The following is a 14,445-nucleotide window of genomic DNA, read 5'->3' as shown; positions in this document are numbered from 1 at the left end:
TGGATGATTCTTTGGCGTAGGGGGCATCCTGTGCGTTGTAGGACGTTTAGCAGCATCCCTGGCCTCTGCCCACTAGATGCCAGTAGCACTACGCCTCCCCCAGTCAGAACAACGAAAAACATCTCCAGACATAGCCAGTGTCCCTTGGGGGACAAAAGTCACCCCCAGTGAGGCCCACCGGGCTAACGAGAAAGCCGAATGCAAGTCGCTGTCCTCCTGTTGTTACTATTGGGATGCTACCTGGCCAGCCCCAACAGGTTGAGACAGCAGAGCTGCTCTCAGTTGAACCTTAATTAATGAATGTCACAAGTTCCACTTAACTTTTGGCACCTTCCTTGATGCCTTGGAAGCTTTCTTCTAACCAAAAGAAAATGAAAATCATTGTCTCATTGTTTCTCAAAGGACAAAACACATTTTTGGCTTTAAGTAATTGTTAAATAAATGAGCATAATTCTTGCCTGAGGGGGTGAAACTCTCATAAATCCAGAGAGAGTCTTCTCAGGAGTAAGAGAGACTCAGTCTTGTTAGCCTGATAAGAATGGTCTATTTCAGGGTAGGTGCTTTGGGACCATACAGAGATGAAAGGGGAAAAATCAGAAGCAGAACTGTAAAATTTATGCATAAAAATTATTGAAGGAATTGGATTGGGTAAGTGCCAAGGTCCCTATTCTAGAATCTGAGTTAATACTAAGAGTACAGCATGTAGGAAGTTTTCTCTTAGCAGTGTCCTAAGTAACTTATAAAATAAATGAATAATAATCACAGATTGCTACTTTCCTATCTTTTCTTTATCCCTCTTGAAAGCATGCCATTTTAGACCTTTCACAACCGATAAGAATTTTGCTTCAGCATTGTCATCTCTCTATTTTTCTGGTTCAGGGATACATACATCTCCGTCTTTTTGTAATACGCTACCATTTCCAAAAGGACCATCCTCCCAGATACATAAAAACTTCCTTTAATTAAAGAGAGAATTGTATCCTCTGTGCCCCTTGCCCATATTTGATTATGTTGCCATGTGTGGGACCTAGGTCTCATCCAAGGGAAATAGTTATATGAAGTCTAAAAATAATTTGCAATATGAGAACCTGTTTGGTCCACAGGAGACTTGAGAACGGTCAAGTTCATTGTTAAAGAGCTCTGGTTAGCAAACATCCATTTCCCCTAAGAAAAGTGCTAGGGAAATTCTTCTTGAATCCGCTGTGCTTTCTGTTTTCAACAAGTAACTACATTTGATCCATGAAATTGACATTTGTGCCTAGCCTCCTGTCTGTAACCGTCAGTATCACAGCTTGATTCTTTTATTTTGAAGAGAAGTAGACTGTAATCATGGTACTTATTGTAGGTTGAAATTCATCTCACTTTCTCTGTAAGTATTCCCAACACAGAAATTTTATCTTTTCTAATTATATTTAAAATGATGCTTGGAATAAAACCAAAATGGAAGCCTCTTTTGTTAATCCACACTTCTAAGGAATCAGGATAATACAGTTTATTTATTTTATTTTTATGTGAAGCCCTTTTGAAAACAACATAAAGTTTAACTTCCTCGAGCAGTATTTTGATCGTTTTACATTTCTTTAATTCCAGTTTACCTGGTTCAAACAGAGAGGACCTGCCTAATCATTTTTTACTCGTAATAAATTGCAAATAAAAGTTACTTCTTTGTTAGCAGTGTGGCCTTTCTTCAGGTAGTGTAAAGAGAAATTTAAGCTACCTAAAATTTACCCCAATTTAAGAGAAAAGGTGGAATTCTGATTTGCCAAATGACAGCTATTTTCTGGTAAACTTTATACTTGGTTAATGGAGTGTTTTAATCGCTCAGTTTGGGATTTGGAAATAAAATTATATACTTTCCAAAATACCGTATAAAAGAAACAATTTTATATTGAGTGGTATTTTTATGTTAAATAATGTTGTCTGTTTCTCTTTGCTAGGTTGATGGGAATATGAGCAAAATTTATTGCCAAAACCTTTGCTTGTTAGCCAAGCTCTTCCTGGACCACAAAACGTTGTATTATGATGTCGAGCCATTCCTTTTTTATGTCCTTACAAAAAATGATGAAAAGGGCTGTCATCTGGTTGGATACTTCTCTAAGGTAAAACAAGAGCCAGTATGACCTTCATTTTCTTTTTCAAAATGTTTTTGGTAGAGCCCAATTCTTCAAACAGGGCTTTTTTTATGACTCTAATTTGAATAAGTGACACATGTTTCTGAAAAGCTCAGATTCTTGTTCAGAGCTCATTAAAACCAATAACAACAAAAAAAAAACAATAAGCATCGTGCCTAGGATGTGTGTAAAGGGCCTCAGCACTGTTTGCTGTCTCGACTGTCAGCATTCACGTAACGTTATAATTGCTGCCTTGCAGACCACCTAGCATCTTTCATTTTCTAAATGTTAAGCTTATTTCCCTTTTCCCCCCAAGTGGTGTCAACATGAAGGTTTCAATGCAACGTAGCATTTAAAAGATAATTCTCATTTCTCCTCGTTGCATTCCCTCTGTGGTCATCAGTATCTCAGTGAGTTAGAACGTTGGCATTTGGACAGTTAAGCTAATATAATGGCTGGTTTTACTCTTTTGTCTCTTATTCTCTGTGCTATTGTTTTAAGATCTAAAGCAGCCTCACCTTTAGAAAGCCTAAGTTATCTCCAGCTGTTAACATAGGGGAGCCCTTGACATAGTGAGTGGATGTAGTTTGTCTTTTTCACTGGTTCAGAGCAATTCTCTCACATTCTCCTGTTCAAAGGCTTCTGAGAAACAATAACTCATATGCAATAATGGAAATCTGAGTTTGGAGATATTTACCAGGTAATGAGCTTAACTTTTCTTAGGTACTTAGGAAATAGTTTAATGTGCCAGGATGGTAATTATAAGACTTCCAGGCAGAAGGTAAATGATCCAAACCCTGTATCTTATTTTTTTTATGATGTATGTGTGCATATTAGGTGATAAGTGAATTTCACTGACTCTACTGTTGCATAATGTAAATGGAATGCCTAATGGAAGTGTCATTTTCATGGAAGATCAAAAGATAGAATATATATGAAGGTCCTTTGCATACGGAAGTTTTTCTAAATTTAAGAATCAATCCAGAGACCATAAACAAAAATAGGAGTAAGTGACAGCACTCGTGGGAAACAGCCCCAACGCCTTAATCCACATGTTTGGTAAAGCTCTAAAACGAAAAAGAAGAAAGTCAACTTTATAGGTTATGGATTCAAAAGATGATAGAGAATTAACACAAGGTGAAACAGTAACTAGGAAATATAACTTATAAAACATTTTACGTTCTGTATACATGTGTAAACATCTTTTTCTCCAAAGAGTTGAAAAGAATAGTGGTCATAACTGTCCTTCCTGTGCAAAAATGGTGTTTCTTTAAATGTATCTGAGTTTAAAAACAGATGCTCAGGGACTTCCCTGGTGGCGCAGTGGTTAATAATCCACCTGCCAATGTAGGGGACAGGGGTTCGAGCCCTGATCCGGGAAGATCCCACATGCTGCGGAGCAACTACCCGTGCGCCACAACGAGTGAGCCTGCACTCTAGAGCCTGTGAGCCACAACTACTGAGCCCGCGTGCCACAACTACTGAAGCCCACGTGCCTAGAGCCCGTGCTCTGCAACAAGAGAAGCCACCGCAATGAGAACCCTGCGCACCTCAACAAAGAGTAGCCCCCGTTCTCCACAAACGCAGCAACGAAGACCCAAAGCAGCCAAAAATAAATAAATAAATAAATTTAAAAAAAAAAAAAAAAAAAAACAGATGCTCAGTGGTGCCTGCTGCCCTTGTCCTGCCTTGTTTCAAGTTGGCCTCTGGGTCTCAGTTCATGGTAACTCTTGGGGTTCGAATCTCTGCCTCTCTTCCTCCCAGGGAGCCCAACATTTTACTTAGAACAAGCTAAAGTTTTTACATTTTGTCACAGTTTCTTTTATAGTATGGCAGCAACTACTATCATTTCTTACTATACCCGGAATACTATTATATTCTTTGGCAGTGCAGTAAAACAAAAATTAATCTAAAAAAACAGCCATGTTAAAAGACTAGATGCAAATTAAACCATATTCTAACATGTCAATTGGAGTGTGAAGGACGGACTATGGCCCTTTGGGGTTATACTTAAACCAAATTCTAGATGTTATAGCCAGAGAATGGCCAAGATGACCTAGAAAAGTTCAGTGTAAACCATTACACGCATGTGACTTTCCAAGCACATAATAGATGACACAGAACAGGAAGGAAAGAAGGAGGAGTTATTTTATCCATAGATTAGAGTTTAGCTGTAGTAATGTGTTAAAGGGCAGGGGGCAGGGGCGGGGGGGGGGGAAGGACAACTCTTGGGTGGGATTGCCAAAAATCTTATACAAGTAAGAATAGTTTGGGACAAAGAAAAGACTGGCATCAAGGATGAATCCTTAAACCCAGAGTACATCTCTTTTTAGATTTGTGACCCATTTGTCTGACTTTGCAAAGTAGACTAATTATTTGAATCTTTGCCACAGATGTACACAGCCAGTGATGGACAATCCAGTTTCTTAGGAAAATTGACACACATCATTTCTTCCTCCTCATTTCTTGGAGACTTCACAGACAGCTACAAATGTGCAAAATTCGGGAGCACATCTTTTTCGCAAAGGAATCTTTAATTCTTCCCTGTAGGGTTTTTTCTACAACCATTTCCTGTGATCTTTCAAATAGGTTCATTAAAGATCTGGGTGTTCCTAAGTAATTCTTTGGTGTGGTTAGTACCATTTGTGGTCAATCTAATTTGTGGTTTATATTTGGCCAGAGCATTCACAACCTCAAAAGCCTTTTCCAGATCTCCTCTGTGTAGGTTTTGGCGGCTTCTGTGTACCCTGAAGAAAATATTGCTGCTCTGATGCCACATCCCATGAAAATTGCAAATTTTTCCTGAACTATAAGAACCATTTCCCACCATATTCTTTCCAGTCTTCCTCCTGGTTTCAGACTGTTGGTAATATTTTGGCCTCCACTTTGGTTTGGAGGCTTGGGGATTTCTTGTTGCTGTTGTCTTTTTTGTTTTGTTGTCCTACTTTGAAATGCAGATTAATTATTTCTCCAGCTTTTTACTTTGACTGTTTACTCATAGGAGAAATGTATTTGTGCAAGTCTACCCACACATACAGTATTTTAGTTTCACTGGGGCCTTTCGCAAAGTATTCCTAACTGACCCCGCTGGGTGACTCTCTGGATTTTTTTTTTTTTTTTTTTCCTCCCCATCTCCCAGGTTGTTTGAGCACGGAAAACATTTCTTCCATACTGTCTGTGTTCTGTTTCATTTGACTCACATTTCCTTGGATTCTTTATTCGTATTTCATGGTACTGACATTCAAGAATAAAGATGTAATTGAGAGGCATACCTGGAGTGGATAGTTTGTTGTTAGCTGATAGTTTGATTGATTAAGACGGTAGGATTATTCTGCTTGATCCTGACCTAACACATTGGCTCACCTTAGTGGACCGTGATACAAGGACGATGGCAGGTGCAGGGAATTGCCCACTTCAGCAGCGCTCTGACATACTTGTTCTGTCTCTCTTTCCCTCAGGAAAAGCTTTGCCAGCAGAAGTATAACGTCTCCTGCATAATGATCATGCCCCAGCACCAAAGGCAAGGATTTGGACGGTTTCTCATTGATTTCAGTAAGTGAAGTACTTTATTTACTTTCATGATCCAGGGAGCTGATGGCTGTTAAAGGAGAGTAGCACATAAAACTTTATTTAACCTACTTTGTTGTTTTTATCAATAGATAACGGGTTTTCTACTTATATTTACATAGGTTAGAAAATCTTCCTCAAGTGAAAAATGTACTGCTGCTCACTATTGTACTCTAGGAAATTGAGACTCGATCTCTCGGCAGTGTCACCAGCTCGCAAAGCCATTACCCTGAATGAACCGGCAGAATTACATTCCATTCTATGGGGCTCATGCTCATTAGCACCAAAAGCGGCAATTATTTGTGATTAAAGCCAAAGGAATTGTTATTTAAAAGGATTTTCAGCTTTCTAAAATTTTGCCTATAATCTTGTGCAGTACAGAGCAGGAAAGGGATCTTTATCTTCAGAAAAACAATTCTTTAGGTAGTCTATCCTTCTAGGCTGTCTGGTAGAAATAAATATCTTGTTTTGTTAATTTCCCTTTTCTATTACAGAAATTATTACAATGTTCGTATCTAGAGGTTGCCCAAGAAATATTTTTTATGCACATTTTTATCTTCTGAGTCTCCTCAGTAAAAATCGGAATACTATTTTAAAGTACGCATAGGATAATGTTTTTTAAAAACTGGTAGTTTTTTTCTCCTTGTTTATATTATACTGGATGTGTTAATGTAGTTTTAAGGCTGCATTTGGAGAATGGATTCAAAGTATCCAGATAACACGAAGGTGGGGTATCCCATGATAATAATCACTTGTAAAAATCTGTCGCTAGGAACTGTGTGCTTCTTCATAACAAGATTTTAAACTGAAAGAAGGAAAATATAGCAGATCATGTAATCTTCATAAGGTACATCAGATGCAAAAGCAAAATGTAAATGTCCTCAAGAAAAACCATGAAGCAACATGTTGAGTCTAAATCTATATTATTAGATGTTGAAATGTTAAAGTTTGGGTGTAAGATATAACCGTATAGCAGCTTTGGACGGATTTGTATAATTTATTGACATTGAAGGATATTCTTTTTTGAAGTATCTTTATTGATTATTTTTACATTTTCAGATGACATTTCTAGTTATTTAATTTGTTACCCTAGTCTTACTCTTCTTTCTTGATCTAGTTATCCCATGGAGGGCCATCTTACCAGAAGTTTACCATTTTTATTTTACAGTCCTAGTTGTAATGAGTTCTAAGGGCAAATCCAATTGTGTTGTTTTGGAGTTTTTTGGGGCCACTGTTCACAAGTTGTTCCTAAATACTATAATTTCTGGTATGCATAGCAGCCATTCGAGCCTTAAACTTTGGATAGTATCTGCATGCTTACAGAGTAAGGCAGACTTCTTAGCTCAATATTCAAGATCTTCCAACAGCTAGTTCCAGCCTATGTTTTAGGCTTTTTCATGTATTATTTCATATATTAATCTCCATTTGCTCAAATATTCTGAGCAGGTTCCCATACTTCCATTCTTTGTGCAGTCCCTTCCTGAAATGACCACTTCTTCCTTCTCCAGCCTCTGTCTGTTCAAAATCCTACCCATTGTTAAGCTAGCTCAGGAGCCTCTTCTTTTTGATCCCACCTCCTGGGGTTTCATCCCGTTCTCTTCTTTGCTCCATATCTCTGCAGTGTAGCACTTAGACTCAATTCATTCTTTTGTGGTAATTATTTGATATAAGTGTCATACTTCCAACTTACTGTAAACTCCTTGGATACCTTTTTTGTATTCAGGTGGACAGTGCACTCAATAATCTGCATTAGATGTATTTTTGTTAAGTTGTATTGAATCTCCCAAGTGATAATGGTCACTGCCCACGATAACTTTCCACCTAAAATTTAAAAGGGACTGGTACTTACCGGGTAAAAATGCAAGTCTCTAAATACAGTAGCCTCTTACTTGTACAGTGTGATCTGGTACTGAGGCCTTACGCATAAAATAACAACCCAGGAACAAAGACATTCCCTTCAAATGCTAAATCTTTATGTTAGCCATTTTAGTGAAAACTGTATTAGAGTCTACTCTGTTTTTTTAAAACATGAACTAGGGAACACAGTGGAACCTATCTGGATGGCTCAGGGCCATCATGATAAATGCCTTCCATTAGGGTGCATCCAGGCAATGCAGTGCTGCAGGTGTCATTTTAGATTTTCTCTTTCATATACCCTTGGTATCACCCTGCACTGGAGTGGGTTAAGGAGTATGATGAATGATTTGAATAAAGTTGAAAGGGAATTGGTGCTATTTCTTCAGAGAAGAGAAAACCAGGGGAAGAATTTTATAGCACTCAAAGAAAATGGGGACTGGTATAAACCCAACAGAAATTCAATTTAAAGCGAAAAAATAATTCCTTGGCTACACAGGTTTTAAAGAAGATAGAGTAGGCTGCTGAAAAAATTGATAGCATCTCCTTCTTTGGAGTTACTTAAAATAGTAGATAAATATCTTTCTGTGATGATTAGATCCAGTCTTTTGCAGAAGTAGGAGATAAACCCCATGACCTCGCATAATCCTTGTCAACCTTACATTTCAGAACTCAGGGAAAAACAGATAACTGGGGTTACAGGTTTTCTAAAATCTGCTCTGTTTTTTAAAGGAACCTTTTAACAGTTAGATTTATTTTATTTCTGTTTGTACGTGAGCCTGAGGGTCTTTTGGTCGGGGAGGTATTTTCAGTAATTCAAAGAAAGTGGTAAGGCAGGAAGTCTTTATTTTGTCTATAATCACTGCTGGTTCAGGAAGCCAAAACAAGATAACAACAGAAGGAAAGCTGTTCTCTGCCCAGCTGCCCATTGGCACACTGGATCATAGACATGAGCGAAAAATGATGTGTTGTGTGTATGTAAAGAACTGTGAATCCAAAGCTTTGAACACTGTTCTCCAGGACAATCAAGAGGTGGAATGGTCATCCCAGGACCAAATGCTGTCCTTGGAATAATGTTGTTGTCTGTCTCTTCCTAGGACAGCTTGTCTGGGATGTGTCTGAGCAGGGCTTCCCAGGAGGTCATCTGCAGAGCTTTGCCGCAGTGACTAAAGGGCACCAACTCCCAGTCTGCTCATAAACCAACTCATGGGTTTTGTAACTCTGCCCAAAACTTAAGTGGCTAGAGGAAGGAGTGACTTGTCTCTCACACACACACACACACACACACACACACACACACACACACACACACACACACACACACACACATTCTCCATTCCCACCACGCATCTCAAAAGTTCAGAGAAGCCCCTGCCCCATGAAACTTTTGTGATTCCTGCTTCCGAGCCTCCCAGGACAAGGCAAGTAGCTGCTTTTCCTCCCAGGGTGTTGCTGGATCCTGGGGCAGCTGCCAGGCCATGCCCTGCCCCTGCTGCCAGAGCTGCCCAGCAATGCCTTATCCAGCTTACTGTTTTTCCTTTAATTTTGAAATAATTTCAGACTTAGAGAAAAGTTATAAAAATGGCACCAAGAATTCCCATATACTCTCTACCCCAGTTCCCCAGATATTGACATTTAATCACATCTGCTTTTTGCTTTTATTTCCCTCCCACTCCCTCCCCATCCCCCTCTATCATATTGAGATGTATTTCTTTTTCGGAATCATTTGAGAGTAAATTGCAGACCTGTAGCACCTTTACCCTTACTATTTCAGAGTGTTTTTCTAAAAACAAAGATGCTTTCACATGTAACCACAAATTATCAAAACCAAGAAGTTAATGTTGATTCAGCACTATTATCTAATCTCTCTACCTTGTTCAAATTTCAAATTTTGCCAGTTTTCAACTAATGCCCTTTTCCAGGGGGGGGAAAATGTTTTTTCCCCTGTACAAGATCTCATGTTGAGTTATGTCTCTTGAGTAATCTGGAATAATACCTTAGTCATTTTTTTGTTTTGTTTTGTTGTTACCTTGACATTTTTGAAGTGTACAGGCCATTTATTTTGTACAATGTCCCTCAATTTGGGCTTGTCTGATGTTTTCTCATGGTCATATTCAAGTTCTCGATTTTTTGGCAGGAATATCGCAGAAGTGCTGCTGGGTCCTCCTCAGTGCCTCTTATCAGGATTACATGATCATTTATTTGTCCCATCACTGGCTTCGGGTGGTGCCTTTCAGGTTTCTTCATTGTAAAATAACATTTTTCCCTTTGTAATCAGTAACTATATGGTAAGAAGATACTTTGGGATTGTGTAAATATCCTGTTTCTCATCCAATTTTCACCTACTACTTTTAGCATTTATTTATGATTCTTAGCTAAAATAGTTATTACTTTGGTAACTACCAATTGGTGATTTTTAAAATCCCATTGTATATTCTACTTATTTGTTGACATTTGGCTGTAGGGAAGAGCTTCCTTTATTAATTTTTTAGTTAAATAATTACTTCATTTATTTCATTAGTCTTTATATAATTATGGACTACTCATGGATTTTTATTTTATTCTTTGGATTATAACCTGTTGCTACCATTATGTATTTTGATGTTCAAATTGCCCCAGATTTATTCAGTGGGAACTGCTTCAAGCTGGCTCCTGTGCCCTTCTGACATGTCTGATCCTTCAGCCACTTCCTTTGCATTCCAGATCAACACCACTGCAAGGTTGTAGTCTATCCTTCCACGTTTCTGCGTTTGTAACTGTCTTCTCTGATAGTGAGAAACCTGACTTCCATTACCCACAGTATATTTATTTATGTACTCAGTCCTAGAATACACATTAAGTAGTTTTAGAATTGCGAGCTCATACCACTGTGTAAAACAAACCTCCTAACTAGAGGTCAGTTTTTGTATGTAGCTCTTTTTGACTTTACCCTGAGTGTATTTTTAGTTCAAGTACTGTTTCCAAATGTTAGTTAGGTTAGTTCTTTTAAATTTTTCCCCCTTCAGGGAGGTTATATTATTCATTTGAAATACAGTTAGGCTTATTTGTTTCTGTTTGTTATCCACTTTAGTTTTTCTCTATCCTTGTGTTGTTTTTTTTTAAGACTATAAAACATTAACATGATTTTCAAAGTTGAAACTATATTAAAAGGTATACTCAGACAAGTGTCACTCCCCTCCTCCACTCCCTCCCCCAGTCCCATTCCTGACCCTTTCCTGCAGGTCGCCAATCTTATTAGTATCTAGTTTATCTTTCCTGTGTTTCTTTTTGTACAAATGAGAAAATAGATGTGTGTCTTCTAATTTCTCCTCCTTTCTTACACAAAAGGTAGCATACTATACATAGTCTTTTATGTTTTGCTTTTTTCCGCTTAAGAATATATTCTGGAAATCACTCCATGCTACTTCATAGAGATCTTCTTATTTTCTTCTACAGCTACATAGTTCTCCAATGTGTGGATGTATGTATGTGGATGAATATACTTTATTCACCTAGTCTCCTAGGTATAGACATATAGGTTGTTTCCAATATGTCACAATTTTAAAAGTGCTATAGTAAGTAGCTTGGGCAGATTTTGACTGATACATTCTTACAGAGCGGTGAGAGTCTGTTATATATACTTCCAGTTTTTTAGGACTCTGCTTGGCTGGGCCATTGCCCAGCAGATAACAAGCTTTTACTCAAGTCTTCAGAGCCAAAACCCTGCCTGGGGAGCAGGATACAAAACCCATGCTCCTTGACTGACCTGGGAGAGACCCAGGGAAAGCAGCTGATTCAGCAGTAGGTTGCAGGAATTGTGCCAGGTCATGGTGAAAGAGGCTGGCATCAGCACTTACTTGTGTGTTTGTGTAAATGCATTTATCAGATTCTAAACTGGATAATGGAGACGGATGAGAAGATTCATTTCTTACCTCTTCATTTAACATTTGTTGATTGGGGCACCTTAGTCTACACTCTGCTATATACCAGCAACAAAAATGAAGAAGACATAGCTCTTGCCGGGTGGTCAAGTTCAGTGACAAGCCATCAATTGCTGGGCAGTACATTTCTACAGTAGATATTGAGAGCTCATGGCATGAGAAGTTAAAGTGAAAACATTCCAGGCTGAGGGAAACAGCATATTCAAAAGCGTGGCCATGTAAGGAAACATGTTAGATGTTTGGATAACAACAAAAGAAACTCCAAGTAGATTAAAGACTTAGGGATTAACAAAAATAAAAAATAAAGACATTAAAAAAGAAGAAGAGGGGATTTCCCTGGCGGTCCAGCAGTTAAGACTCTGTGCTTCCAATGCAGGAGGTGCAGGTTCGATCCCTGGTCGGGGAACTGTGATCCCACATGCCTCGCAGCCAAAAAATTTTAAAACTAACTAGCTAAATAAATAAATAAATAATTTTTTAAAAAAGAAAAACAATAGAAGAAAGGATATCTAATTATTTATCTGATCTTTAGATGGTCAAGGACATCCTAAGCATTAAAAGAATGAAAGAAGTCACACAAAAAATACATAAACTTCACTGTATAAAAGTGTAAAACTTCTATGTAGGAAAACGTATTAATATTTAAAAGTAAACATAATGGCAAAGATGTTTGCAACAAATATACCAGGCAAAGTTTTGATATCTGTAGTATTTAAAAAAATATAAAAGTAAAGGTTTGATAGTGTTAAAACATAAACCCTAATGGAAAAATGAGCAGAGGACATGAACACAGAATGTGCAGAAAAGGAAAATCACTGGGGACAGCAACATTGCTGACATTTACTGAGTGTCTATATGTGCCAGTCACTGTCCTAGGAGCCCTGACTCATTCTGTCCTCACATCAGCTGTTGAGATGTGTGCTTTTAACCTCATTGTACGGGTGAGGAAACTACTGACAGTGGAAAAAAAAACAAAAACAGAATAACCTCAGTATTCAAAGGTAAGAGAGAACCATTCCCCTGAGAAAATTACGGTACATTCATATAATGGAATATTATTAGCCATTGAGAATTATGTTTTGAAGAATTTTTAATAAAATAAAATACTTATGATAAATAAGTGGCTTTCAAAATTGTATATATAATATGTTCTCGATTATGTAAATAGTATATGGACAGAAACAAAGGAAATACACTTCCAGATTATCTGTAGAATTAGAATTACAGGCAATTTTAATTTTCTTATACCTTTTGTTGTAACTAAAAAGCAAATTAATTTAAGAAGCAAGAGTCCGGGAAGGCTGATGTAGGGCAGTGGCAATGAGGATGTGTGGAAATGAGGCAGGTGTTTTCCTGTTCGTTCTGCAGCAGGTAGAACTCTGCCAGGCACCTAGTGGTGCTCAGTAAATACTAGTTGAATAAGTGAATGAACTGAGCTTGGAAAGGTAGGGAGTGCAGCTTTGGCCATGTTGCCTTTGCTGTGATTTTAGGCATCCGTGTGCAGCTTCCCATGAAGTTCAGAGTTCAGTAAGGGTATGCAGTAGTGGGAGCCTACAGGGAATCGTGGGCGTGCCCTAGTGGTTGAAACCATAGGTGTGAATGAGGACAACCCAGGGAGAGTGTAGGGAAACGGGGCTGAGGATGGCGTTCTTGGAGTTCCAACATTCCAGGGGCTAATAGAGGATGAAGTCATCAAGAAAATTGTAAAGGGTCCAGAAGTAGGAAGAGGATCAAGAGAAAATGGTGTCAGGGAAGCCAAAAGAGGTCAGTATTTCAACAACAATGGTACTCATAATCATAGCTGACATTTCTAGAGCACTTACTATGTGTCAGGCACTGTCACCCGAATCACACACATTAACTCGCTTAATCCTTGCAAAGACCCTAGGAGGTTGGTTACTGTTATCATCTCTCTTTGCGGGTCACAGAGACACTAAGAAACTTGTCTCAGGTCACTCCCCAGCCACTGTTCAGTGCCCCAGAGAAGAAGGTTAAGATAAGGTGTAAAAAGTATACTTTGGAGGACTGTGTATAAGTGGAATTTAAAGAAGCAGATTCAAAAAGCTCGACTATCAAGGGCTGTAGGTTGTTTTTGTTTTTAAGCTAGAGAGACTGGAGCATTGCCAGAAAGAAGAGAGGGGAGCACTGATGGATAAAATCAAAGAGAAAACAAAAAGTGATAGCCAGATGGGTTGTTTAGTACAAGCTGAGAAAAGGCATTTGATGAAATTCAATACTCTTTCCTAATTTAAAATAATCAAACATACTAACTTGAATCATAAGAATTCTAAATCTTGTATTAACTTTTTCTTCTTTGTTTCAGACTTGACTTACTCTTAGGGGAGCTATAAAGGGTAGATGACAGTTGGGTCCAAGAGTCTACAAACGTAAATCTATAGTTTTCTTGAGACTGGTATACAGATGACGTTTGTCAATTACATAAATTGTCAGCTGTACCTTCAGTCATTTTAAAAACGACTGTCTGTTTATTTGTAGGCTAATCATAAAAGTTTGTAAGCAGCTTCAGTTCTTGGCTTTCTTTATTCAATATTAAAATACTGTACGATGTGTCAGGGTTGCACTTAATGGCACAGAACTCACTCTAGAGGAATTAGGAGTGGTGGAATGAGTTAGGCACTCATTTCAGGAAATCCCCTTTGCTGTTCATTTCTATGATCTTATATGTTGAGAGGTTTCACTTTGGCTTTCGTGGGGAATGTATACTGTTTACAAACTGAGTCTGTCATTGGTGTGTGCTGCTAGAAGACGGCTGCAGATGACCCAGTTTTGTGCCTACAAGTTATGAACTTGGTCACGTCGCAAGTGTGGTTAGCAGTGTCCTTGTACTTGTTTCGATTTCTTTTTTTTTTTTTTTAAGTTTAATTTTTATTTATTTATTTATGGCTGTGTTGGGTCTTCGTTTCTGTGCGAGGGCTCTCTCTAGTTGTGGCAAGCGGGGGCCACTCTTCATCGCGGTGCGCGGGCCTCTCACC

At 38.4% G+C, this 14,445-nt stretch overlaps 1 protein-coding gene across 1 annotated transcript in view; it reads left to right on the top strand.

The window, feature by feature from the left end:
- Positions 1-14,445, top strand: part of KAT6B (lysine acetyltransferase 6B) — a 184,531-nt gene that overhangs the window by 140,259 nt on the left and 29,827 nt on the right. Inside the window, 2 exon segments of the mRNA XM_057531181.1 lie at positions 1,938-2,099; positions 5,570-5,663. Coding sequence (XP_057387164.1) covers positions 1,938-2,099; positions 5,570-5,663 — 256 coding nt within the window.

Source organism: Balaenoptera acutorostrata, chromosome 16, assembly GCF_949987535.1.
Source record: "Balaenoptera acutorostrata chromosome 16, mBalAcu1.1, whole genome shotgun sequence".
Lineage (NCBI taxonomy): Eukaryota > Metazoa > Chordata > Mammalia > Artiodactyla > Balaenopteridae > Balaenoptera > Balaenoptera acutorostrata.
Note: the sequence above shows the minus strand (reverse complement) of the source record. Positions and strands in the feature narration are given on the sequence as shown.